This window comes from Sorex fumeus, unplaced genomic scaffold, assembly GCF_029834395.1.
Source record: "Sorex fumeus unplaced genomic scaffold, SorFum_2.1 ptg000041l, whole genome shotgun sequence".
In the NCBI taxonomy this organism is placed as follows: Eukaryota; Metazoa; Chordata; class Mammalia; order Eulipotyphla; family Soricidae; genus Sorex; species Sorex fumeus.
Window position 1 is genome coordinate 11,207,481 of NW_026606098.1, and position 25,651 is coordinate 11,233,131.

The window sequence follows — 25,651 nt, forward strand, 5'->3', positions numbered from 1 at the left end:
CTGGCTAAAATGTAGATTCGGGTGCCTGGAGGCTTGAAGTCTCTGGGTTGAGATTCTTTAGTGTTCCTGGGGAAACTAAATGGTGGGTTTTCTCCACGTGCTCAGCAAGTGTGTAATTCCATGAAGACGTTTATCCTTGAGGCTGGGAAAGTGGAACAGCTCTGGGGCATAGGGCATTGGCTCCTCTGTTGCCCCATCTGGAATGCCGGGATAGAAACTAACAAGGGATGGTGAAATTAACCACACTTAACGAGGCTAGAAGATACCCGTGTACAGGAACTGCGCAATAAATGGTCTGTTTCTTTGGCCAAATGCCCAGTAATGTGGTTTTTGTATTTTGGCCTGCACCCAGAGATGCGGTGCTCAGGGATTACTCCTGACCCTGTGCTCAGATCACTCCTGGAAGTGCTCCTGGGCTATTATAGGGTGCTGGGGATTTAATCCAGATCTGCTGTGTTCAAGGCAAGCGCCCTGGCAACTGTAATATCCCAGTTCATAAGGATGTTGGTTTGGGGCGGGGTCTTATTTTATAAGGAGATTTTTTTTTTGGTTTTGGGTCAAACACAGCGGTGATCAGGACTTACTCCAGTCTCTGCAATCAAGGTTCACTCCCGTTGGGCTCAGGGGACCCTATGGGTTGCCTGGGATGGATCCCAGGTCGGTTATGTTAGGACAAGCAAGCACTCTGCCTGCTGTACTATCTCTCCAACCCAATATAAAGATCTCTTTTTTTTTCTTTCTTTTTTTTCTTTTTGCTTTTTGGGTCACACCCCACGATGCACAGGGGCTATCCCTGGCTCTGCACTCAGGAATTACCCCTGGCGGTGCTCAGGGAACCATATGGGATGCTGGAAATTGAACCCCGCGTGCAAGGCAAACGCCCTACCTGCTGTGCTATTGCTCCAGCCCCTAAAGATCTCTTTTGAAGTACAAAACTTTATCCTCTCTGATCCAGTCCCTCCAAAGTGTTCCCCAATTGTATGGCTGAAACCCAATCATGAACAACTTTGTAACTGTATAGCTCAGGGTCAGTCAATTAAAAAAAAAAAAGTATTCCCGGGCTGGAGTACAGAGCAGGTAGGGCATTTGCACGCGGCCAACCAGGGTTCGATTCCCAGCACCCATATGGTCCCCAGAACACCGCCAGGAATAATTCCAGAGCGCAGAGCCGGAAGTAACCCCGGAGTATTGCCGGGTGTGACCCAAAAAGAAAAAAAAAAGTATTCCCAGGTACTTTTAAGAAAATTCTCGCCTTGCTGGACCTGAGGGAACTTGGGAAAACTGGTGGTGAAAAGTTGACACTGGATTGGTGATAACACATTTTATCCTAATACTTTATCATTAATTTTGTAATTCACGGTTCTTTAAATGAAAAATCTTTTGTAAATGAAGAAACTTTCACCTCTGGGGCCTGAGCGATAGTACAGTGGGGAGAGCGCTTGCCTTGCACGCGGCCGACCCGGGTTCGATACCCGGACTTCATTATGGTCCCCTGATCACCGTCAGAAGTAATTCCTGAGTGTAGAACCTCGACTAACCCCTGAGCATCGCCAGGTATGGCCCAAAGAGCAAAAAAAAAAAAAAAAAAAAAAGAAAAAGAATAAAGAAATTCTCACCTCATGACTGTTCCTTCACAAAATACTATATACACTAGCAAGTGGGAAAACCGAAGCAGATTAAATAACGAGCTGTGGCGCACCTGCAATACAGTTTTTGTCATGAACTAATGAAATGTTTGGGTATGTCGTGGCGCTGGCACATAGAGTCTGCGAGAGAAACTTACAAAGTCCGAAAGTAACCGTGCGCTTTTCGCAGCGATTTACGCCGGAGCGCCCCCGCCCCTCCACCCCCAGCGTCTCCGTCTAGGCCCCGCCCCGCCCGCGCCGGCTGTGGCGCGCACCCATTTGAGCTGCACGGCCCCTCTTAGAGCATCCAATGGGCGACGGCGGTTTACGCTCCTCCTTCCTCAGTAGCCAACGGCAGCTTAGGACCTCGGGTCGCGAGTCCAGTGGTATCCCGTGGCCCGCAGCGCCACTTTAAGCCTTCTCTTGAGGAAAACCTTCCAGTGACCCGCCCCCTATATCGATTGGACTTCATTCCCTGTGGTGTCCAATAGTCAGGCGCCCTCTCAAAACTCCGCCCTTAATGCTTGGAGCCCCGCCCCAAAGGAGTCGCGTCCCGCTTCTTCGCTCCCCGGGCGCCTCTGTCTCCCTCCTCCCCCTTTTTCCCTTTCACCTCTCCTAACCTCCGCCCCCTCCCATTAGGCCTTTGGGTCACGCCCCTTGGCTCTGCCCGTTATCCAATCCCGCTAACGCGCTTGACTCCAGCCCCTCTTCCGATTGGCCCCTGCGCGCCTCTATCCCGCACGTGGTCTTGAGCGACGGCTCTGCCCTCCCGTGACGGTGGGAGGGCGGGATTTCCGGCGGCGCGTGGTCCAATGAGCACGGCCTGGCCCTTCATGCCCCGGAGGCCGCTCCCGCCCCCTCGGCGCCCCGCTCCCGCCCCCGGCTTCGCCTCCCGCTGCTGCCGCCGCCGCCGCCGCTGCCGCCGCCGCCGCCGCCGCTTCCCGCGGCCTGGGCCTCCAGCCGCCAGCATGCCGCATGCCTTCAAGCCCGGGGACTTGGTGTTCGCCAAGATGAAAGGCTACCCGCACTGGCCGGCCCGGGTGAGGCCGCGCGGGAGATGGGCGAAGGCGGGCCGGGGGGGCCACGACTGAGGGACCCGCGCCGCCGGGACCTGCCTGAGTGGGCGCCGGGCCTGAGGGACCCGCGCGCAGAGGAGGGCGCCGCGGCCGAGGGACCCGCGCGCCGAGGCTCTGGCGACCCCGGACTGAGGACTCTGCGGACGGGGGTGGGGGTGGGGGACGGCTCGGAGGACCCGAACCTTCGAGACTTGCCCCCTCGGCGGGGGACTCCGGGTCGCCTCAGGCCCGGGGGACCCTGCGCCGGGAGCCTCGAGAACCGGGGTTCAGGCCCCCAAGTCCGGCGGAGGAGGGTCGTGGTGAACTCCCCGCCTCTGGGACCCGAGTCTGTGTCGTGGGTCTGGGGGCCCCCCCGTGTGCGGGGCTGGGGGGACCTTGTTTGGACCCACAGGAATGTGGGGGTCCGGGGCCTGAAGGAGCGACACGGAGGGGTGTCACGGCCGAGGGTGCGCGGATCTGAGCGCCGTGACCGCCGGGCGGGGCTGCAAGTTGTGTGGGGGAAACTGAGGAGAGGCGCTTAGAGCAAGTAGGGTCCTCCCCTTACGGCCGGGGGCTGCCCCCAGACCCTCTCACCTAGGATCCCGCCACCCGGGAGCCACCTCCCGAGGGCGACGGGCGCCCGTTGGTGAGGCCTGAAGCCCAGAAGGACTAGAGGGTCGCGGATGCGCTTGGAAATGGGGCTGAGGGCTTCTGCTCTCCAGGCTCCTTGTCCCGAGAGGCCCGGCTCGGAAGCAGAGGGGCACACCCCGACCCCACAGGGTCTGAAACTGGCGGTGGTGGTGGGACGGGTGCGGGCGCGCCGGGGAACTGGTCCTCTGCAGGGACCCTCGCAGCAGGAGGCCGATGGCGGGGTCTAGGGAGGAGAAAAGGGAATGTCTGCCGGACGCTTGCTGTGGAGGAAGCAGAGGACCCAGATAATGCTGGGGTCCCGGTCTGCAGCACCCCGCCCCTTGTCCCCCAGGTCTGGGAGCTCCCAGCTTCGCTGGCTGCAGAGCTCTTGTCGGTTTTAGTGCACAGGACAGAAGGCAGACCCACCCCCCCACCCCCCCATGACACACACCCAAGACAGAGGTTGGTGGCCTGCGCTGGGGACTTGCAGGCATTTGAGGGGAGGGGAGGGTTGAGGCCGTCTCTTGAGCTGCCCAATGGGCTGGCTCACGTCCCTGCTGTGCACCCGGGCTGTTGGTTGCTCCCCGGTGGAAGCCGAAGCCAGGCGGGAGGGCAGGGCCCGGGACTGAGGCGGCTGGAGCAGGTTGCAGCTGGTGCTCCGGGGCCGAGAGGAGAGGCGGGGTCCAGAGGTGCCCGGCTGGCCCATGCTGCAAAGCTTTGAGGATGCTGCCGACCGCTGGGGATGCTGGGCCCGGAGGGGGCTGGGCCGGGAGAGGGGGCCCAGGAGCAGCAGGGCGCCCATTCCCGCAGGCACCCAAGTGTTAAAGGGCTGGGGAGGAGATTGGGAGGGGATTAAGCGGGGCCCTGGCGACACCCATCCAACCTGATTTGCGTGGGCCCACTTTCTTGGGACTCCCCTGCTGTGCCCAGAAACTTGACCATCAGCACCGCAGGCCGGGCCGTCCCTGACCACTGCTCAGGCATCTCCCTCTCCTAGCCCAGACCCCCTCCCGCTGCCTCTCTTGAAGGAGCCCGGCGGTTCCCCTCCTCCTCCTGGTCTGTTCCCAGCACCTGATTGGAAGTGAAGGGGTTGCTCGCCTCCTTGTGGGGAAGTGACTGACAGCTGCCGGAGCCCATGGGCCTGTAGGGAGAGGGTGGGACTTCCTGGATGCTCAAGGCCTGTCTCCTGCAGCCCACCCCCCACCCTCTGCATCCTTGGAGCTCCCAGCTGCAGCCTCTAAGAGACCGACCCCCAGCGCACCCCTCTGGGTAGGACAGGGTTCTGTGGGAGGGTCAGAAGGGACTTCCTAGCATCCGAGCTCGGCTGCACGCCTCCCCGCAGCTCAGAGCTCCTAATTTGGTTGTGCTCAGGTGAAGCCCCTCTACCTTGGAGGCAGAAAGCGCCCCCTCCTGTTAGGAGGGGTTAGGGACGCCCTGGTGGAACCCCGGGCACCGAGGAGCTCAGATACCTCTCTGGAAGGCCTGGCAGAGGCGTCCCACCTTGCTCCAACCCCAAGTCACTGGTCTGTGGGGATTTTCCGGATCGGTGAGCTCCAAGGCCCCCCTACCCCCGCCTAGTGCGTCCCCTCACCAGCCTCTCATCGCAGATCGACGACATTGCCGACGGTGCTGTGAAACCCCCACCCAACAAATACCCCATCTTCTTCTTCGGAACACACGAAACGTAAGTGGCCCCCGTGGGGCGTGCCCCTGCCCTGTGCCTCTTGGGGTGGCCCCTGCTCACCCGTGCCCTGGCCTGCGGCCTTCCCTTGCAGGGCCTTCCTGGGACCCAAGGACCTGTTCCCCTACGACAAATGCAAGGAGAAGTACGGGAAACCCAACAAGAGGAAAGGTTTCAATGAGGGGCTCTGGGAGATCCAGAACAACCCACACGCCAGCTACAGCGCGCCTCTGGTGAGTCTGGCGCTCAGACCGGGGGGCCTCGGTGTCCTGGCAGCTGGCCATGGCGGGGCCAGGGGGGCAGATCATTCCCTGGGATCCAGGCTGGGCGCTTGGGGGTATTGGAGAACAATCCTAGACCCTACCCACTCAGTGTCAGATACTCCTGCCCCCGTGCGGTCAGTCACGGATATCTCTGAGGATCCTCTGGGTGGTAACTTCCGTTCCGGGGTCAGCCAGGGAGGGTCATTCTCACTCTCCACTTCTGTAACTTTTTTGACTTTGTGAGTCCCATCAGTGATGCTCGGGGCTGACTCCTAGCTCTGTGCTCAGGAATCACTCCTGACAGGGCTCCGCGTGGTCGGTGGCAGGCAAGGCAAGTGCCTTAAACCCGGGCAGGGTTCTGCAGCCTTGGTTTCCCCGCCTCTCCGCCCCACTGCTGCCCAGTGGTCACTGGGAAAAGTTCCCATCCGTGGAGGCCTAAGGTGAGGGATACAGGCCTGGAATCGGAGAGGCTTCAGCGGGGTAGGTGAGTGGGTGCGACAGGGGAAAGACGGGGCTCCAGCACGGAGCACGGGACAGGGTGTGGGGTGTTCGGTTCGTAGATGCTCATGAGGTCAGGGCTTCCCTAGCCCAGGAGCTTCGGAGAGGAGGCCGCTGCCTTGTTCTGCTTTGGGGGCATGTGCAGGAGGAAACAGGAAGGAGGTGTCAGAGCCAGACTTAGATAGAAAAATGGGGTTCAACTGGGGGTCTGGTTTTTGTAGCTCCCCTCCAGTTGGGCTTGACTTTGGAGCCTTGAGATGGCCTCGCTGTGTCTCTTTCAAGGCTTAGCTTTATCGCCACGCTCCCAGCCCGCTTGCCCCCTGCTGCTCAGAGCCTTGGAACCCAGTGGGGGCCAGGCCCAGATCACAGCTCCCAGCTCCGTAGCTCCTTGAGAAGGGGTGTCTGGAGTGGTGGGGCTTGCGGTTCCCCACCTGAAATGCATCTAGAAGATGCTGGCGCAGTCGGGGATCCCTTGGGGGAGGGGCAGCCCCAAAGGGCATCCCCGCCTCTGTCAGCAGCCACAGAGTCTCATAAGCTCTTTTTCTGGCCCCCGCTCAAGTTTGAAGGCAGCCCCGGGAGCTTAGTCCCTGCCGGTGAATCACCGCGCCCGTCACATTTATTGTCCTCCCACGGCCGCTGTGCCCGCAGAAAGCCTGCCCCCGAGGAAGAAAACCCCAGAACTGGGCTGCCCTGACAGCACAGACTCCCCGATGCCCGAGAGACTGAGAGCATTCGTGCTTGGGGCAGCCTAGGAGTCTGGAGGGCTGGCGGGGGGTCCTAACCCCTCAGTACCTTCACACAGGAGGTGGGTTGAAGGTGCCGGGCTCAGCCCAGAGAGAGAGCGAGAGCCACTGGCTGAGTGCCCAGTATTATTGTTAATGTTTTGTTTTGTGTCATCCAGATGCTCAGGGGTTTCTCCTGGCTCTGCACTCAGGGGTTACTCCTGGTGGTGCTTGGAGCACTAGAAGGGATGCCAGGAATCGAACCCAGGTTGGCCGCACGAAAGGCAAAAATGCTACCCACTGTGCTATCACTCTGGACCATATTTATCTATTTATTTATTTGCATTGCCCTTGAAAATCATTCTCTGATTTGTGACTTGATGTATGTGACCCCACCTCGTGCGGGGTGGCTTCCTAAATTCAGGTTAATGAAATACTTTACATCCCTTGAGGATGGGTTCTAATTTAGATTATCTTCAGGAAGGTCCTTTTACAAAGGATTGTCTTTTTTTTTCTTCCCTTCCTGTGGTGCTGTGGTTGCTGTGATTTGGGGCGCTGAGGCCCCAGATTTGTTCGAACCCCCCTGCGGTTGCATGTGTTGTGGAGCTTCGTCAGCAGGGCAGACCCACTGCCCCTAAGCCGTGTGCCTGGGCGTGGACCATGGATGTCTTTTTTTTTTTTTAATTTTTTTGCATATTTGATTTGGAGCCGTACCCCATGGTATTCTGGGGCTGGTCCTGGTTCTCTGCTCAGGAGTTTCCCCCCTCATGCTGGTGCTGGGGGGACCTTACATGGAGCCCAGCCATCGAGAGGGGCCAGCCTGCTGCAAGACAAGCCTGGACTCTCTCCGGCCCCTCAATTTTAAATTATTTATTTTACTTGTCTTAATTGGGTGAGAGGCAAACGCTCTAACACTGAGCCATACCCAGTGGCGCTCAGGGCTCACTCTGGGCTCCATGCTCAGGGTCTCTCGCCTTAGGGCTTGGGGAGCCATTTGGGCTGCCAGGGATTGGACCCCGGTAGGCTGCGTGCAGGAAGCGCCCTCCCTACTTGTACAGTCGCTCCAGCCCTGTCTTTGTTTCTGTGTGGGGGCCACTGAGGCCCATCTGAATCCCCTGTCGCCTCCTGAGAACGCAAGTAGGGACCCTGAGCAGCGCCTGCTTGCCTTGCGTGCCTTCTGCCGACCATTTGGCAGCGCAGTGCCCCCTGATACGGGCCAGAGCAAGCATCACAGGGATGGCGCTGCCTTGCACACGGCTGACCTGGGTTCCATCCGCTGCACCTCATGGGTTCTCCCATGCACCGCCAGGAATGATTGCTAAGCATTGCCAGGTGTGGCCCCAAAAACCAAAAAAGCCATCTCTTTACCTCCCTACTACGAGCCCCACAGCCCTGGAACCCTCACAGCTTCCTGGGCCTCAGTTTCCCATCTGAAAAACGAGAAGGCTGATATCTGAGTATCCCCCCTCTCCCGACCCCCACTGCGTCCTGGGCTGCTGGCAGGTGGGGCGTGAGCAGTCTCTCGAATTGGGGGTGACTCATGGTCATGGCCTGTCCCCCTCCCCTCCCCCAGCCGGTGAGTTCCTCTGACAGCGACGCTGACCGGGCCGGTGGCAGCGACGACGACGCCACTGACCGGGGGATCATGGCTGTGACAGCCGTGACCGCTGCAGCCACCAGTGACAGGATGGAGAGTGACTCAGACTCTGACAAGAGCCTGAAGCGCAAGGCGGCAACCTTAAAGGTAGGTTGGGGGAGCTGGTAGGGGCAGTTCAGATTCCTAGGTCCTTCCACTGCCCTGAGGTCTGTCCCCTGCCCACCCGCCCCCCTGCACCTTCCTTTGTCTGAAGCCTGCGGCTCTCTAAAACACTGGGGACATTCTGGCATGTCACCAACTCTGCTTCAGTCCCTGGCACTGCATAGGGTCTCCCAAACACCCCGGGCTTGGCCCCTGAGCACTACCGAACCCCCCTCCTCCAAAAAGGAAAATTGAGGGACCAAAGTGATAGTACAGGAGTGAGGGTTCTTGCTTGCCTTGCATGCAGCTGACCAGAGTTCAGTTTCCAGCACCCCAAGCCCCTTCAGGATTAATCCCTGAGCACAGAGCCAGGAGCCAGCCCTGAGCACTACTGGGTGTGGCCCCAAAAGAATGCCACAGGGAGAAAATTGAGAGGCCTTTCAAACACTGGGAAACTCACCCTTCCAAAGGCTAAAACCTTGGGGTGTCATTCGTGCCTCCCCAGTTGTGTTTTGGGGGCCCCGTGATCCACAGTCCCATTGACAGAACCCAGGTGGCAGGGGTGTGGTGCTCCGACTCCCCCAGGGGGCTCCCAGGCCCCAACTCTCCCAAGGGCTTCCTGCCTTGGGGGTGTGCGGGGGACAGGGGGGACCAGCGACCCAGTGGTGCTCCCCCACTCTGACTGCCCCCTTCCAGATGTCGGTATCCAAACGTGCACGAAAGGCCCCCAGCGACGTGGATCCCGCCAGCGCATCGCCGTCCGAGGAGGAGGAGAACTCAGAGAGCTCATCTGAGTCTGAGAAGACCAGCGATCAGGTGGGGTGACCCTGGCCAGGCTGTACCCCGGCTGGACCTCAGCCTGGGCAGCCTGCGGGGCCCGGCCTCAGCATCCCTCTCTCCACCCAGGATTTCACTCCCGAGAAGAAAACAGTGGCCCGGGTCCCACGGCGGGGTCCCCTGGCAAGACGGAAGAAAAAGGTAGGGGACTTGAGGGGGAGGTGGGTTTGGGGGGTCCAGCTCTAACAGCTCTCCACGGCCCCCTCCGCCCTGGAGTGGGGCCTCTCTAGAGGATGCCCATCCGGTGTGCAGAGGCTGGAGTGCATGCCAGGCCTCGAGAGAAGCCGGCGTGATGCTTGTGTGTCTTATAGGATTGGGTTTGGGGGCCACACCTGGCTCTGCTCGGAGTCACCCTGGAGGGTTCGGGTCTAGGCATGGCAGTCTCTGGGAGGCCGGGGCTGTGTCGGGTGCTCGGGGCCTGCCCTTGCTCTGCAGCCCTCACCCCGGTGCCGTCCCCTCCCAGCAGGCACCCTCCGCCTCTGACTCAGACTCCAAAGCAGAATCGGACCTGGCCAAGGGCGAGCCAGTGGCCGCGGCCCCGTCCCCCTCGCCCTCGTCCTCCTCCTCGTCCTCTTCCTCGTCGGACTCCGACTCGGAAGTGTCTGTCAAGAAGCCTCCACGGGGCAGAAAGCCAGGTAGGTGCCCCCCTGTGGGAGTCCGCAGCCCGGCCCCCACCCGGACCTGGGGAGCAACAGCGGAGCCACCCTCCCCGCACCTCCTTCCCCACAGCGGAGAGACCCCCCCCCAAGCCCCGCGGTCGGAAGCCGAAGCCCGAGCGGCCGCCCAGCAGCTCCAGCAGCGACAGGTGAGGGCGGAGCGGCTCCCCGCGGGCCAGCCAGGCGGGCCCCCTGGGTGCGGTGCTGCCCACTGAGCCGCCCGCCCGCCTGCCCCGCAGCGACAGCGACGAGGTGGACCGCATCAGCGAGTGGAAGCGGCGGGACGAGGAGCGGCGGCGGGAGCTGGAGGCGCGGCGGCGGCGGGAGCAGGAGGAGGAGCTGCGGCGGCTGCGGGAGCAGGAGAAGGAGGAGAAGGAGCAGAGGGAGCGGCGGCGGGAGCGGGCCGAGCGCGGGGATGCGCCCCCGGCCGCGGGCAGTGGCGCCAGCAGCGGCGACGAGCTCCTGGACGACGACGAGCCCGTCAAGAAGCGGGGCCCGCGGGGCCGCAAGGGCCGGGGCCCCCCAACCTCCTCGGACTCGGAGCCTGACGCCGAACCCGAGAAAGAGGTGCGTCCGGGTGGGGGCCTGGCGGCTTCACCCCGGTGTCCCCACGTGCCCAGTTGCCCCTGGGTGCAGCTGGGCCAGCCCCGCAGTGTCCTGGGAGGGCAGGAACAAGAAAGGACACCTGTGCGTGCAGGGGGGCCAACGGGTCTGTCCTCGTGTGGGTGACCTGAATGGGGCCCTGAAGGAAGCGAGGGGGCCCAGGAAGAGGCTGTGGGGGGAGCAGCACCGGCCGAGGGCACAGCCAGTGCCCAGGCCCTGGGCATTTGGGCCTGGGGAGGCACCTTCAAGGGGTGCTCAGGAACCCAGGGCCCTGCCCCGATTCTCAGGCAGCCAGGCCAGCTGCTCTAGGCTAGGTCCAGGAGCTGGTGCCACGAGTTCCCCACCATGTGGGTGTTCCGCAGGTCACCCCAATCATGATTGAGGGGCCTCCAGGCCTCCGGCGCTGTTAGGGGCCTGGATCGGGTGCATGCTAGGTTGTGCCCTTCGCTCTCTGCTCTTGCCCGGCCCCTCCTTCACTACCATTCCACCAAGGATCTGGCCACCCAGTCCGGTGGCAGGAGAGCGGTGGGGGCCCGACTGCACAGGGTCCCATGCGTGGATTTTCGTGCTGGGAACCCTGGTTCGCCCGTCCCTCTGCCAGCTGCCAGACAGGAGGCCTCCGATGAGTTCTAGAGGTTCAGTTCACGGGTCTGGGGACGAAGCCCCCTTCTGCCTCTCCAGCGCCCCCTCTCTCAGCAGGCCAAGAAGTCCTCCAAGAAGCCGTCAGCCCCCAGCACGGAGCCCGTGCGCAGAGCCAGTCAGAAAGAGAAGAGGGGGCGCTCAGAGGAGAAGCCCCGGCCCAGGTCAGAATGGCTCTGCCCACTTCTGGGCAGGCCCCCTCCCACTGTAGGGCCGCCCGAGTGTTCTTTACCTCCCAGGGTTCCCTTGCCTCGCTCTGGGGACAGGGAGTTGCCTTGGCCACGCAAACTCAGTTCTCAGGGTCCCCATGGCCCCGAAGCAATATCGAGATCTCCTGCCCCCTCCGGGGATTCTGTGGGTCCCAGTTGGGGTGCTGCTCACGCCCCCCTAGACTCTAGGACAGAGGTCAGCTCCTTTTGTTTGCGGCACTGCAGGAGTGGCCTCTTCTCCCCAGCTGGTTTGTTTGGGTCCTTGGGGGCCATTCCTGACTGTACTGGGGGTGCCATGGGGTGCTTGCGGGCTTCCCTCTGCGAGTGCGTGCCTGGCCCTTGGAACTTGCTCACCTCGGGTGTGGGGCGCCCGCCTTGATCTGTCTTCCTTGTTCCTCTGAACATTCGCTTACATCTGGGGAGGACAGAGCCCCACTTTCTACACTGGGCCTCCAGGCTGGCAGGAGTTGTGGCCTCCATCCTACCGCACTTCCGGCTCTGACCAGAGTCTTCTAGAAAGTCACAAGGTTGCACAGCTCTCGCTGTCAGTCAGGTTCCTGGGGGCACGGCTGCACCTCAGATGTCCTCTGGAGGTGGGCAGGGGAGAGTGGGCAGCACGAGTGGTCTCACTAGCTGGATGTCCATGGGTCCGTCCATCCCACAGGCCCATGAAGGTGGAGCGTCCTCGGAAGCGGTCAGAAGGCTTCTCCCAGGACCGGAAGGTGGACAAGAAGAAAGGTGAGGAGTCAGGCTCCAAGCGGCCATGGGGATGAAGGAGGGAGGCAGAGAAATGGGGCCTCGGCTTGGGAGTTGGGGGGACCGTGCCCACCAGCGCCCACAGCGCAGACCCAAGCCGTGCTTGCACCCCAACCCAGAACCTTCTGTGGAGGAGAAGTTGCAGAAATTGCACAGCGAGATCAAGTTCGCCCTCAAAGTTGACAATCCGGTGAGGACCCCCGAACACCCTCCCCCCATGAGCGTGGGGCCACCCCTGCACCCCACCCCCACATCCAACGGTTCTCCGACCCGTCATCTGGAGCGCTGCCTGGAGGCTATCTTGGGATATGGGCACATCTGGGGTGACAGGGCACCTGTGGGTCTGGTGTCTGCTCTTCCCCCCAGAACCCTCTCCTCGGGTCCCCACCGCTCGGTTCCCTCGGGGCCCAGGGCTGCCCTCCTCACCCGCTCCCCATGCTCCCCAGGATGTGAAGAGGTGCCTGAGTGCCCTGGAGGAGCTGGGGAGCCTGCAGGTGACCTCCCAGATTCTCCAGAAGAACACAGACGTCGTGGCCACGCTGAAGAAGGTAGCGGGGGCCGGGGGAGAGAGACCGGGGGGGGAAGCTGGCTGGGGGGGCTCCCCTGCTGTTCTGGGCCGGGCAGAGAGGCCAGCACGGCGGCCAGCTGCGCTCCCTGAGCCAAGCCTGGGCCCCGCGGCAGATTCGCCGGTACAAGGCCAACAGGGAGGTGATGGAGAAGGCGGCCGAGGTCTACACGCGCCTCAAGGCGCGGGTGCTGGGGCCCAAGATGGAGGCGGCGCCCAAGGCCAACCGCAGCAGCATCGAGCGTGACAAGGGCGAGGCGGGGAAGGCCGAGGAGACGCTGGCCAGAGAAGAAGGCCCCACGGAGAAGGCGGGGGGCCAGGCCGGCTCAGGTGAGGGGCCGGATGGGCAGGCTGGGGCGCCGAGAACCCCCAGAGAGACGGGGGTCCTGATGCCAGCGCTGCGGGGACGTTAACAGGGTCAGTGCCGCTGGGGCAGCAAGGTAGCTTCACCGACCTGTCAGGTCGCCATCTGGAAGCTGCCCAGCATAGCGAGGGTCCCGGGTGGGGGTCCCTGACCACAGCCCTGCGTCACCCTGCGCCCTATTTTCCCCAGACTTCTCAGCCCCCATCAACGGGGAGGCCGCGTCGCAGAAGGGGGAGGAGCCAGATAGCAAGGACGCCGAGGAGGGGCCCACCTCGGAGGAGGGGCCCCAGGGTGGCTCCTCCGAAGACCTGTCGCACAATGAGTGAGTGTGGGGCCCCCGGCAGGAGAACACCTGGGTCGGTGCAGCTCCCGCAGCCCCTCTTGTTCCCACCCACCCATAGCCACCCATGGGTGGCTGGGGCTGACCGTCGGCCCCCTGTGTGTGTCCCCCCACCCAGCAGCAGCACTCGGGAGGGCCCCAACCTGGACGGGCCGGCCAGCGAGCGGCCAGAGCCCACAAGGCTGCGAGTGGACTCGGAGTCTCTGGACGAAGACGACAGCTGAGCCCCTGCCGGCGGCTGCCCCCAGACGTCTGTCCGTCTGTTCGTCCGCCCACCCTGGCGGCGGTGGCGGCGGCCCCGGCTCCCTCCTTCCTGCGCCAGGGAGTGGAGAACTGATGGGGGACCCCGCCGATTGTTTGTATTTGTCCCTCGGGTTCTTTTCTGCCTCACTTCTGATTTCCAGCCGCCATGAAATGACTATAAAGGGTTTTTTTAATGAAAAAAAAATCACTTTATTGGTTTGGTTTCCCAGTGCGGGAGGAGCCATCAGCAACCTGGCAGGGCCCCCTCCTTAGGGCTGCCCCCCGCCCCGCCCCAAGCCCTGGATCAACGGAGGTGCAGGCAAAGCTTCACCGGCCTCTCACGGCCACCCAGAGGTGGCAACGGCAGGGTGGCACCCTTGTGTGGTTTGGGTGAGGTGAGGCTTCCAAAGGGGTGCCCGGGTGCGGTGGGACCCAGCAGGATAAGCGCAGGCATCGGTGGGCGTCTGGCAAGCACACCCAGGGACTCAGGGCCACACTTGTGGTTCTGGGGTTCTGGGGCTGGATGAGGTCCTGCCCCCTGGAAGCTGACGCAGCCGCTGTCTGTGGCTGGACCCTGGTCACTGTCTGCCTAAACTGCCCACTTGGCAGGGCCCCTGCTGGTGCCAGTCAGATAGTTTCTTTTGTGGCAGCTGCAGACTGAGCTCCTAAAGGGGACCCCAGGAGGCAGGGTCTAGGGCCGTCGGAGCCTGGTGTAAACCAACACCCCAACATCCTGTCCTCCGGCCAGGCAGCATGGCTGTCTCCCCAAGACCCGTCTCTGGGCTCAGCCAAAGGTGACAGGAAGCCCTGCTCTGGACAGTGGGGGCGTCATGCCTCAGGGCACCCCTTCCTACCTCCTGCCACAGCTCTCCTGCTATTAGCTCCAGACTTGGGGGTGCCCAGGGCTTCCAACTGGCTGCAGCCACCTGTTGGGTCTAGAAAAATGGAGGCTCCTGAAAAGAAAGGAGTGCAGAGATGGGGAGGGAGCACGGGCCCGGCCCCAGAGACTCACCAGGCACAGGCGGAGGGGCGTCCCCTGCCCTGCCTCTGCACTCTGTGAGGCATCAGCGTGACTGTGCCTTTAGCAGCTGCGGCCCGGGGATTGCGCTGTTGTACGTCCAAGTCGGGAAGGGAGGCCTGTGGTCCTATATCTAAGGGACCCCCCAACCGTGGGACCGGAAGAGCCCCCTGCCCTAAGGGTGACAAGGCTCCCAGGAGGCAGAGCTGAATGGGAAATGGTTTTGGGGGTCTGGGTGGCTGCCACCCCCCAGCGATGCTCAGGGGATCTCCAGGTGCCAGGGTGCCAGGAATTGAACCCAGGTGGGCTGTGTGCAGGCTAAACGCCCTCCTCGCTGCTCTAAGGCCCGGCCCCTTGGGTTGCTTTCAGAGTAATGATGGGCTCTTGTCCGGGATCCTAAGCGCCCTGATTGCTAGGCTGGGGCTGGGAGGGGTGGCAGGTGGGGCGTGGGGGCTCCTCGTCACCCCAGCAGGGAGCAGCCCCTCCAGAGAGCCTGAAGAGCGGGGGCTGCTTCGGGGCCGGGGCCGTGGGGACCGGGGGCGGCTACAGCTGCTGCCGACCCGCGGGGTGCAGGGCGAAGGGTCCCACCAGCCATCCGAGCGGGGGGCTCTGCTGCAGGTGGTCCAGAAGCTGCTCGAGCCCTTGCCACGCCTGGCGCATACGCTCGTGGCTCGAGCCCAGCTGCTCGGCGGCCACCTCAGCGCCAGGCCCGCCCGCCGTGGTGGCTGACACCAGGCCGTAGAGCTCACACAGGCTCTGGCGCGCCTGGCCCAGCCGCGGCTGCAGCTCGGAAGGCAGCCCCTGGAGGCCCGAGGCCAGGCCGCTGTAGGCCACATGCAGCTGCTGGAGGCTGCCGCAGGCCCGGGCCAGCGCGCGGGCGTCCGGCTCCTGCGGGGTGAAGGACACAGTGAGTTGCTGGCAGCGGCAGCCCACCCCCACCCCAACACACAGCAGGCCCCCATCCCTCCCTCCCAAGTCCGGCTGGCATTTGTCACCTGGTTTTGTCGTCGCTTGTGGGGGGACGCACCTCGTGGTGCTCAGGGCTAACACCTAACTCCTGGCCGGCTGCTCAGGAACCGCTCCCGGCTACACTTGGGGGACCCGATGGGATGCCAGGGGTGGACCCTGGGTCAGCGCCTTCCCCACTGTCCTATCACTCCAGCCCTCCCTGGTCAGCTGATTTTGGGGGTGTCAGGGATGGAGCCCAGGGCCAGCAGGGCCAGCAAGGCCAGCTCCTAGCTCATAACTTGCAAGGCCAGCACCATCTCCGCTCAGCCGGATCTCTGGGCCCACCCAGGGATGACCACCCTGGGGAGCAGGAGAGATGTGGCCCCCAAACCAGGTGCTACAAATGGGCCCACAAGGCCCACTGGGGAGGCCCAGTGCCCCTCAGCTGAAACGTGCCTCCTCTCCATCCTGGTCCCCACCCCAACATCTCCAACCTCACCCATACCCCTGCTCCACGACGCCCCCTAAACTCCAAGCTTTGACTTCCACCCCTGACCACACCCAGCTCACTGCTGCCCCAGGGCCTTTGTATCTGCTGCCAGTTCAGCCCAGAGCCTCGTTCCTCCATCCCTTCCGGGCCACCCTTATTTCCTATCCCAGCTCCCAGATGTCACTCTGAGGAGTGGGGAAATGGGTTGAAGGCATGGCAGCCGCCCAGGTTCTAGCCAAGGCACTGCAAGGTTAGGGATGATCTGAGAACTGCCTGGAGTGCCACAGTGACCCAGAGCAGCATCCATAGCCAGCACCAATCCCGAACCATCAGAGTATAGCTGGGCGTGGCTCCCGGTTTCCCCTGCGCAGCCCCCCAGAGAAAAAATATCCAGTCCCTTGCTCGGGGATTCAATCAGACTCTCATTTTTCTTGGGCATGGGGGTGCCCTCACCACCCTTGAACCCACTTCTGGGGGTGGACCTGGCTTCTCCCCTCACTTCCCCTGCTCCAGACCAGACAACCCTCAGGTGGGCATTGTGGTCACTGTCCAGAGCAGGGGCCTCGGGAGCCCAGAACTGATCCTTATGGCTCTCACAGACCTAAGTGGTGCCAGGGATGAACCCCAGATAGCACTTTTTAGGGGGGACTGGGGGGAGAGGCCAAACCTGGTGATGCTCAAGGGTCACTCCTGGCACACTGAGGGGCCCCTGCGGGATGCTGGGGATCGAACCTGGGTCGGCCGCTTACAAGACCAGAGCCCTCCCCACTGTCCTGTCGCTCTGGCACTGCACTTGGCATTTTCTCATTCAGAGCGACGCCCACTGGTCCCAGGGACTCGTACGCATGCTGAGAGGCTGTTGCAGCCCTTTCTCTGTGGTTCCGCTTTGCTCTGTTTGTGCTTTGTTGGGGGGGCATTGGGGTCACATCCGGCTGTATTTGGAGATCACTCCTGCTTCGGCGCTCAGGGGCCCCGGTGGGATGCCGGGGATTGAACCCAGGTAAGCCACGCGCAAGGCCAGTGCCAAACGCCCCCTCCCCCCCTTACCTGCCCGAAGCAGTCCTCAAGCTGCGCCAGCGCTGACCGGGCTTGGAACTGGCTGTGCTGGAGGTGGCACAGGGCGTGCTCAAAGGCCCGCTGGCGGAAGCTGGGCGCCAGGTCGCCCAGACGCACGAAGTAGCTGCCTTGGTCAGCTGAGAGCACTTGGGGCCCCGGCGCGGAGGCAGCTAGCTGGGCTGGGAAGAAAGAGGCTTTGCTGAGTCCAGCAGCCGTGGGGTCCAGCAGCACCCCACTTATGCCAGTGCCGCCCCGACTCACCTTGCTCCTCGGCATTCATGGGGTGGAAGATCTCCCCCATGTCCCCCAGCAGGTCCCGGCACATGCTGGAGGCCGGGGCGTCCTCGCAGGCAGGAGTGGGGGCCGCAGACACTGCAGAGGCCACCCCCACACGGACAGCTTCCTGGTGGCCCCCAGCGGCCTCCTCGCCTCCTTGGTTGGGGACTCTGCAGCTGGCGGGTCCCAACGGGGACCCCGGGAACCAGCTCGGGAGGGAGCTGAGCCCACTCTGCACAGCGCCTGTGAGCCCGGTGGACATGGCATCTCTGGCGCCCGCCAGGAAGGACTTTGATGTGTCCAGGCCACCGTGGACCATCCCTGCGGCCAAGGAAGCAGCCCCAGACACCCCCTCACAGACCGTGTCCTTGGTGCCTGTTGCGATATTCTGGGTCGTGTTCAGGCCCGTCTGCACTGCACCCTCGGCCACGTTCATGGCCCCCATGAGCCCAGTGGTCACTGTGTCCTGGGCACCCGCTAACATGCCCTTGGACGTAGCTAGGCCTCCGTGGATGACACCTGTGGCCACATTCACAGCTCCGGTCACCCCACTACAGACTGTGTTCTTGGTGCCCATCAGCATGGCCTTGGATGTGTCCAGGCCAGTCTGGACGGCCCCTTTGGCCACATTCATGGCCCCAGTGACCCCCCCACAGACCGTGTCCTTGGTGCCCGTCGTGATATTCTGGGTGGTATTCAGGCCCATCTGCACTGCCCCTTTGGCCACACCCAGAGCCCCGGTCAGCCCAGCGGTCATGGTGTCCTTCGTGCCTGTCAGGATGGTCTTACTGGTGTCCAGACCGGTCTGGACGGTGCCCTTGGCCACATTCATGGCCCCAGAGAGCCCGGTGGTCACTGTGTCCTTGGTGCCCATCAGTACATTTTTACTGGTGTCCAGGCCAGTCTGGACAGTGCCCTTGGCCATGTTCATGGCCCCAGTCACCCCACCACACACAGTGTCCTTGGTGCCCATTGCAATATTCTGGGTGGTATTCAGGCCCGTCTGCACTGCCCCTTTGGCCACGCCGAGAGCTCCGGTCAGCCCAGCGGTCACTGTGTCCTTGGTGCCCGTCAGCACGGCCTTGGAGGTGTCTAGTCCGCCCTGTACAGCCCCTTTGGCCACATTCAAAGCCCCAGTCACCCCACTACTGACGGTGTCCTTGGTGCCCATCAGAACGGTCTTGGTGGTGTCCAGGCCAGTCTGGACGGTGCCTTTGGCCATACCCATTGCCCCTGTAAGTCCAGCAGTCACTGTATCCTTGGTGCCAGTCAGAACGGTCTTACTGGTGTCCAGGCCGGTCTGTGCAGTGCCCTTAGCCACGTTCATGGCTCCAGAGAGCCCGGCGGTCACTGTGTCCTTAGTGCCTGTCAGGACAGTCTTTGTAGTGTCCAGGCCAGTCTGCATAGTGCCCTTGGCCAAGTTCATGGCCCCGGTCACCCCACTGCACACAGTGTCCTTGGTGCCCGTTGCGATATTCTGGGTGGTATTCAGGCCCGTCTGCACTGCCCCTTTGGCCATACCCAGAGCTCCAGTCAGCCCAGTGGACACCACATCTTTGGTGCCCGTCAGCACAGCCTTGGAGGTGTCCAGGCCAGTCTGGACGGCCCCTTTGGCCACATTCATGGCCCCAGTGACCCCCCCACAAACTGTGTCCTTGGTGCCCGTTGCGATATTCTGGGTGGTATTCAGGCCTGTCTGCACCGCCCCTTTGGCCACACCCAGAGCTCCGGTCAGCCCAGCGGTCACTGTGTCCTTGGTGCCTGTCAGCACGGCCTTGGAGGTGTCCAGTCCGCCCTCTACAGCCCCTTTGACCACATTCACAGCCCCGGTCACCCCACTACTGACGGTGTCCTTGGTGCCCATCAGGATGGTCTTGCTGGTGTCCAAGCCGGTTTGGACAGTGCCCTTGGCCATACCTAGTGCCCCAGTGAGCCCACCGGTCACTGTGTTCTTGGTGCCCATAAGTACATTCTTACTGGTGTCCAGGCCAGTCTGGACGGTGCCCTTGGCCAAGTTCACAGCCCCGGTCACCCCACCGCACACAGTGTCTTTGGTGCCCGTTGCAATATTCTGGGTGGTATTCAGGCCCGTCTGCACTGCCCCTTTGGCCACACCCAGAGCTCCGGTCAGCCCAGTAGACACCACATCTTTGGTGCCCGTCAGCACGGCCTTGGAGGTGTCCAGGCCTGTCTGGACAGTGCCCTTGGCCACATTCATGGCCCCAGAGAGCCCAGCAGTCACCGTGTCCTTGGTGCCCGTCAGCACGGCCTTGGAGGTGTCCAGTCCACCCTGCACAGCCCCTTTGGCCACATTCACGGCCCCGGTCACCCCACTACTGACGGTGTCCTTGGTGCCCATCAGGACGGTCTTGGTGGTGTCCAGGCCAGTCTGGACAGTGCCCTTGGCCATCCCCATTGCTCCTGTAAGTCCAGCAGTCACTGTATCCTTGGTGCCCATCAGGACAGTCTTACTGGTGTCCAGGCCAGTCTGGACAGTGCCCTTGGCAACATTCATGGCCCCAGAGAGCCCGGTGGTCACTGTGTCCTTGGTGCCCGTCAAGATGGTCTTACTGGTGTCCAGGCCAGTCTGCACAGTGCCCTTGGCCACGTTCATGGCTCCAGAGAGCCCGGCGGTCACTGTGTCCTTGGTGCCCGTCAGCACGGCCTTGGAGGTGTCCAGTCCACCCTGCACAGCCCCTTTGGCCACATTCACGGCCCCGGTCACCCCACTACTGACGGTGTCCTTGGTGCCCATCAGAACGTTCTTTGTAGTGTCCAGGCCAGTCTGGACAGTGCCCTTGGCCATACCCATTGCTCCTGTAAGTCCAGCAGTCACTGTATCCTTGGTGCCCATCAGGACAGTCTTACTGGTGTCCAGGCCAGTCTGCACAGTGCCCTTGGCCGTGTTCATGGCCCCAGAGAGCCCGGCGGTCACTGTGTCCTTGGTGCCTGTCAGCACGGCCTTGGAGGTGTCCAGTCCACCCTGCACAGCCCCTTTGGCCACATTCACAGCCCCGGTCACCCCACTACTGACGGTGTCCTTGGTGCCCATCAGAACGTTCTTTGTAGTGTCCAGGCCAGTCTGGACAGTGCCCTTGGCCATCCCCATTGCTCCTGTAAGTCCAGCAGTCACTGTATCCTTGGTGCCCGTCAGGACAGTCTTACTGGTGTCCAGGCCAGTCTGGACAGTGCCCTTGGCAACATTCATGGCCCCAGAGAGCCCAGCGGTCACTGTGTCCTTGGTGCCCGTCAGCACGGCCTTGGAGGTATCCAGTCCACCCTGCACAGCCCCTTTGGCCACATTCACAGCCCCGGTCACCCCACTACTGACGGTGTCCTTGGTGCCCATCAGGACATTCTTTGTAGTGTCCAGGCCAGTCTGGACAGTGCCCTTGGCCATGTTCACAGCCCCAGTCACCCCACTGCACACAGTGTCCTTGGTGCCTGTCAAAACCGTCTTGGTGGTGTCCACGCCGGTCTGGACAGCTCCTGTGGCCATGCCCACTGCTCCTGTGACCCCACTTGTCGCAGCCTCCTTGGCCCCCTGGAGTGCAGACTGGGTCACGTCAAGGCCTCCCTGCACCACGCCTTTGGCACCGTCCGCCATGCTGGCCACCCCAGAGGAGACGGCATCCTTGGTCTTAGTCATCCCAGAGCTCACCAGGTCCTTGGCCCCAGAGATCATCTGAAAAGAGATGATTCTGTGGTCAGGCATGGTGGGGACCCCTGCCAACCTGGCCCTGGCATCCCGAGTTCCCACCCCCACCATGGGCCCTGAGAGATAGGACAGGGTTTATGTGCTGACCTTATGTTCCACCACCCCAATTCTAATCCCAGCCCCATCAGGGGCTGCTGCTGAGCACAGAGCCAGGGATAACCCCTGAGCACCACCAGGGGGTGCTGCCGAGCACAGAGCAAGGAGCATTCCCTGAGCACCACCAGGGGGCGCTGCTGAGCAAGAGCCGGGGATAACCTCTGAGCTGGTACCATCAGGGGTGCCGCTGAGCACAGAGCTAGGTATGAGCCCTGAGCACCACCAGGGGGCGCTGCTGATCAGAGTGCTAGAAACATTCCCTGAGCACCACGAGGGGGGCGCTCCTGAGCACTGCACTGGGGCTGGAGCAGTAAGATAGGGAAAGACAAATATTTGCCTCCTGAGCCCCCCCAGGGATGATCCCTGAGTGCTGAGCCAGGAGGAAGCCCTGAGCACAGCTGGGTGTGATCCAACACCTCCCCACACCCCCCAAAAAGGCAGAAACATGAACCAAAGTTTCTGCCCCTGACGTGACTTTCCTTTCATCTTTTTCTTGTTCGTGTTGGAGTCACACTTAGCAGTGCTCAAGGCTGACTCCTGGCTCTGTGCTCAGGGATCACTCCTGGCAAAGCTCAAGAGACCCGACCCTATGAGGTGCTGGGGATCGAACCCAAGCTGACGTGTACAAAGTCAGCTCCCTCCCGGCTATCTGACAGCCCAGCGCCCTGTTCTGTCGTTTTGTATGGCTTTTTTTCTTAATCTTTTTGTCTTTCTTTCGGGGGCCGTGTCCCGTTCCCGTAGGTTTCAGCTTCTCAGATTCTTCTCTTCCTCTGCCCTGCTCACCTCAGCTCGACATTTGATTGTTTGCTTTTGTTTGGGGCCACACCTGAATATGCTCAGGGCTGGCTCCTGGCTCCGCACTCAGGAATCATTCCTACCAGTGCTCGGGGGACCCTATGGGATGCCCAAGATCGAGCCTGGGTCGGCCGTGTGCAAGGCCTGTGCCCTCCCCTGCTCCAGCCCTGACCTCGTCTCCAGATTTTGACAGATGTGAGGGAACGGCTGAGTCAATGGCCCGGGGCTGTCCCTGGCGAGTCTAGGGATGAGCCTGGTGCATGCTGGGCAGGGCTCTGCCATTGGGCTGCCTTCCGGGACCAAACCCTCGTCAGTATTAGGGCTCCCCAAGAACAGGCAGCAGAGGATAGGGTGGGGGGACCAGTCCCCCACCCTCAGTGTCTGGTTCTTTTTATTTATTTCTGTGGTTGGGGAGAGTGGGGTTGGACCACCTCTCACGGTGCTCACTCCTGGCAAAGCTCAAGGGACCCGACCCTATGAGGTGCTCAGGGCTGACTCCTGGCTCAGTGCTCAGGGATCCAGCCAGGGGTGGCTGCAGGCCAGGTATATTAATCCCTAACCTTAATCCCTGGCCACTTCAGTGGCCCTTTAAAATTGAGCAGCTGGAGCCAGAGCAAGAGGACTGTGGGGAGAGGGTCTGCCTTGCACGCGGCTGACCAGGGTTCAGTCCCCGGCATCCCATAGGGTCCCCCGAGCACCGCCAGGAGTGATTCCTGAGTACAGAGCCAGGAGTCAGCCCTGAACACTGCCGGGTGTGACCCAAAACCAAAATAAATAAAATAAAAATGAAAACTGAGTAGGGGGTGGGGAGATAGTACAAGGAATCGGACACGGATTTGATCCCCGGCACCCCTGGAGATTTCCAAACACCAGAGTGAAGAGGAGAGACCCAGTCTCATCCCCTCAGGCCTGAGCACTGAGCTGAGGGGGTGCTGCACTGAGCTGAGGGGGTGCTGCTGAGCCGAGTGTCACTGGGAGAGGACCCCCCAGGTCCCGTGACAGTGGCTTGAGAGTCCTGCCTCCCCCCAAGACGCCTGCAAGACATAATTGAGCTCAGGGCTAGAGCGAGAGCACGGCTCGGAAGGCACTGGCCTTGCACACAGCTGACCCGGGTTCAACCCCCGGCACCGCAGGGTGTCCCCCAGGGACCACCAGGAGTGATCCCCGAGTGCAAAATCAGGAGAAACCCCTGACTGCTGCTGGTGGACAGCACCAGGGCTCTGGGCCTGGGTATGAGTACCGCTCGCTGTGTACCTCAGGCAAGTTGCCTGCCCTCTCTGAGCCACGGCCAGATGAGTGTTTCCCCAGCTTGCCCGGACCAGAGGGAAGGAGCGCTGCCCCGTGACTGGGAGCCAGGGAATCGAAGTGGAGGAGGAGGTGGCAGGGTGTGGGGACACAGTGCCCCAGGAAGCTCTGGTGTGCCTGGGCCCCAGAGAGGGTGCGGCTTTGGCTGTGGGTCTGCAGCACAGGGTGGGAGACTCCCCAGCCCCCACCCAGACTGTGATTTCCAGCCCGAAGCTGCACTTCTCCAGGTAGTAACTGCTTGGTGGGTAGGAAGCCCACGCCCCAGTTTCTGGTTGGCTCGTTTGCTGACTCTTGCTTTAGGACTCGGGAATCACCCGGGCAGTGCTCGGGAGGCCCATAGGGCCCAGGGGCGGAACCCAGGGCTCCCGTAGGCAGAGCCCGTGCCTCTCAGCCGGGCTAGCTTCTCCCAGCCCAGCCCAGAGCTGTATTTCACTGGCTTTACCAGCAGCATTTTTTTTTCCTTTTTGGGGTCATACCCGGCGATGCGCAGGGGTTCCTCCTGGCTCTGCACTCAGGAATCACTCCTGGCGGTGCTCGGGGGACCCTGTGGGATGCCGGGGATCGAACCCGGGCCGGCCGCGTGCCAGGCCAGCTCCCTCCCTGCTGTGCCATCGCTGCAGCCCCACCAGGAGCGTTTTCCCTCCAGCCTCCCAGGGGCAGACACTGAAGCTCCCCCGGAGGGCGGCCAGGTGTGCCGCCCCCTCACCTTGTCTGCCGGTGACAACAGCTGGTCCACGCCCCAGGACATCTGCTCCTGGCCAGTGGCCCCTGTGGGGACAGGAACGGGTCAGGCATTGGGTGGCGGGGGGAGGCGGGGGCTGGGTGCGGGCGGCCATCAGCTGTTCGGTTCCCATTGCACAATCTGCAGGCACAGCCCCAGAGATCAGGGACGTCCCCGCCGGGCTGCCGGGAGGTGCCCTCTCAGCCCCCCACAACGCACACGGACACCTGAGTTCTGGGGTGCCGGCAGTCTGGGAGAGGTGGGTGGCCCCCGCCCCGTCCCGCCCGCCTCCCCCATCCCCGCCCTCGCAGACAGCTGCCCTGCCAGGCCGGGGTATGGGACAAACGTCAGGAGCCGTGGCTCAGCCCTGAGGAGCCCGAGGACAGCCTGGAAGCAGCGACCTCTCTCTTGCTACTGTTCGGTATTGGTGGGGTTTAGGCCCACCCAGGGATGCTCAGAGCGGACTTCTGGCTTTGTGCTCAGAGATCACTCCTGGCAGGGGTCAGGGCAGTGCCGGGGATCAAACCCAGGGTGGCCGTGTGCAAGGCCAGCGTCCTGGGCCCTGTGTCGCTTTTGGTTTTTAAAAAGGGATTTTTGGGGTGGGGAAACACCCACTGGCGCGCAGGCTGTTCCTGGTTCTTCTCTCAAGAGGGGTCCTGGAACCCTCCGGGGGGCACAGGCTCTTGGCATGGCTAATGCTGGCGCCCCTGCCCCATCCCTCCAGCCCCACCTCCCCCCCCCCCCCGCTCTGGGACCCTCAGTCGCACACCCCCATTTCCACAAAGTATCAGAGTCGGGGTGATGGGGCTGCGGGGCGTGGGCTGTGTTCGCTTGCAGCCCCTTCCAGAGCTGTGCCTCAGTTTCTCCTCTGGCACCGAAAGCTGCTGGCTGGCCCCGGAGCATGTAAACAAGCGAGGTGGGCACTCGGCAGCACCCCCCCCCCCAAGCGGCCTGTGTGCCGCGCCGTCCACTCACCCTGAGCCTGGGCGTGGGCAGCAGGGGCATCTCTGTGGGTGCTGCTGATGAGGTTCCGCGCAGAACGGAAGCCAGGCAGGGACCCGAAGAAGTTGCTCAGGCCCTAGGAGGGGGTGCAGGGCACGCAGGTGGGGGCCGTTAAACATTTAGCAGCTCTGGGTCACTCCGCCTGGCACCTCCCCAGGTCACCTCGGCCAGTCGGAGCCTCAGCGTCCTCGCCCAGCAGGCAGGGCAGATTGGGGGTGGCTGAGAGTCACAGGTGGGGGACCTGGCTCAGAGAGGTTCAGATTGGCCCAAGATCACACAGCAGGATGAAACTGGGCCCCGGGGGCACCTCCCCCACAGCCCCATGCACGGGCACCGGGGACAGGCTTGGCACCGCCAAGGCCACAGGGAGTCCCCCCTCTGAAGTCACTTTTCCAGGGTCCTGGCTGAAGGGGGGTGCGGCTGGCTCTCCCCCTTACCTTGCCCTTAGATTTGGGGGGATCCCGGCCTCCTTCGTCCCGAGCAGACATGGTAGCGGTCAGAGCTGCTGGCAAAGAAATGGGGGTGAGAAGGGGGGCTCCCCTGCCCCCTTGGCCTGGGCAGTGATCCAGGGGCCCATCTGCAAGTGTACAGGCGGTCCCCTCCCCCAGCCCACCGACCTGCGTGAGGGTCCCGCGGAGCGAAGGCCCGTCAGCTGGCGGCCGCGCGGCTCCACTTGCCGGCCCTTATAGGGTCTGGCGGAGGCGCCGGGCGGCCGGGGCAGGCAGCCAGGGGCCCTGGGCAGTCACGTGCCTGCAGCCTGGCCCAGCGTGGCCCTGGCCCAGCACCTTTCCCCTGGTGTCCA

At 62.5% G+C, this 25,651-nt stretch overlaps 2 protein-coding genes across 4 annotated transcripts; one reads left to right on the forward strand and one right to left on the reverse strand.

Annotated features, from left to right (window-relative positions):
• The first annotated feature begins 2,489 nt into the window (after positions 1-2,489).
• On the forward strand, positions 2,490-13,629 carry HDGFL2 (HDGF like 2). 3 transcript variants are annotated; one of them, XM_056119498.1, is made up of 16 exons: positions 2,490-2,665; positions 4,918-4,994; positions 5,086-5,224; positions 8,048-8,218; positions 8,909-9,028; positions 9,119-9,190; positions 9,516-9,684; positions 9,779-9,854; positions 9,945-10,272; positions 11,008-11,111; positions 11,821-11,894; positions 12,032-12,102; positions 12,359-12,460; positions 12,594-12,807; positions 13,031-13,163; positions 13,300-13,629. In XM_056119498.1, exons 1-16 carry the CDS (start codon positions 2,594-2,596, stop codon positions 13,403-13,405), a joined length of 2,028 nt encoding a protein of 675 aa, XP_055975473.1. In that variant the 5' UTR covers positions 2,490-2,593; the 3' UTR covers positions 13,406-13,629. The 3 variants fall into 3 exon arrangements, with proteins under 3 accessions (XP_055975473.1, XP_055975471.1, XP_055975472.1); XM_056119496.1 differs by having other exon boundaries at positions 2,491-2,665; positions 9,513-9,684; XM_056119497.1 differs by having other exon boundaries at positions 2,491-2,665; positions 9,513-9,684; positions 13,303-13,629.
• PLIN4 (perilipin 4) lies at positions 13,618-25,651 on the reverse strand. The gene is made up of 7 exons (XM_056119731.1): positions 25,467-25,651; positions 25,287-25,351; positions 24,823-24,925; positions 23,833-23,894; positions 17,198-20,897; positions 16,928-17,115; positions 13,618-15,330 (listed from the first exon to the last, which is right to left on the reverse strand). The coding sequence occupies exons 2-7, from the start codon at positions 25,335-25,337 to the stop codon at positions 14,986-14,988; spliced, it is 4,449 nt and encodes a 1,482-aa protein (XP_055975706.1). The 5' UTR covers positions 25,338-25,351; positions 25,467-25,651; the 3' UTR covers positions 13,618-14,985.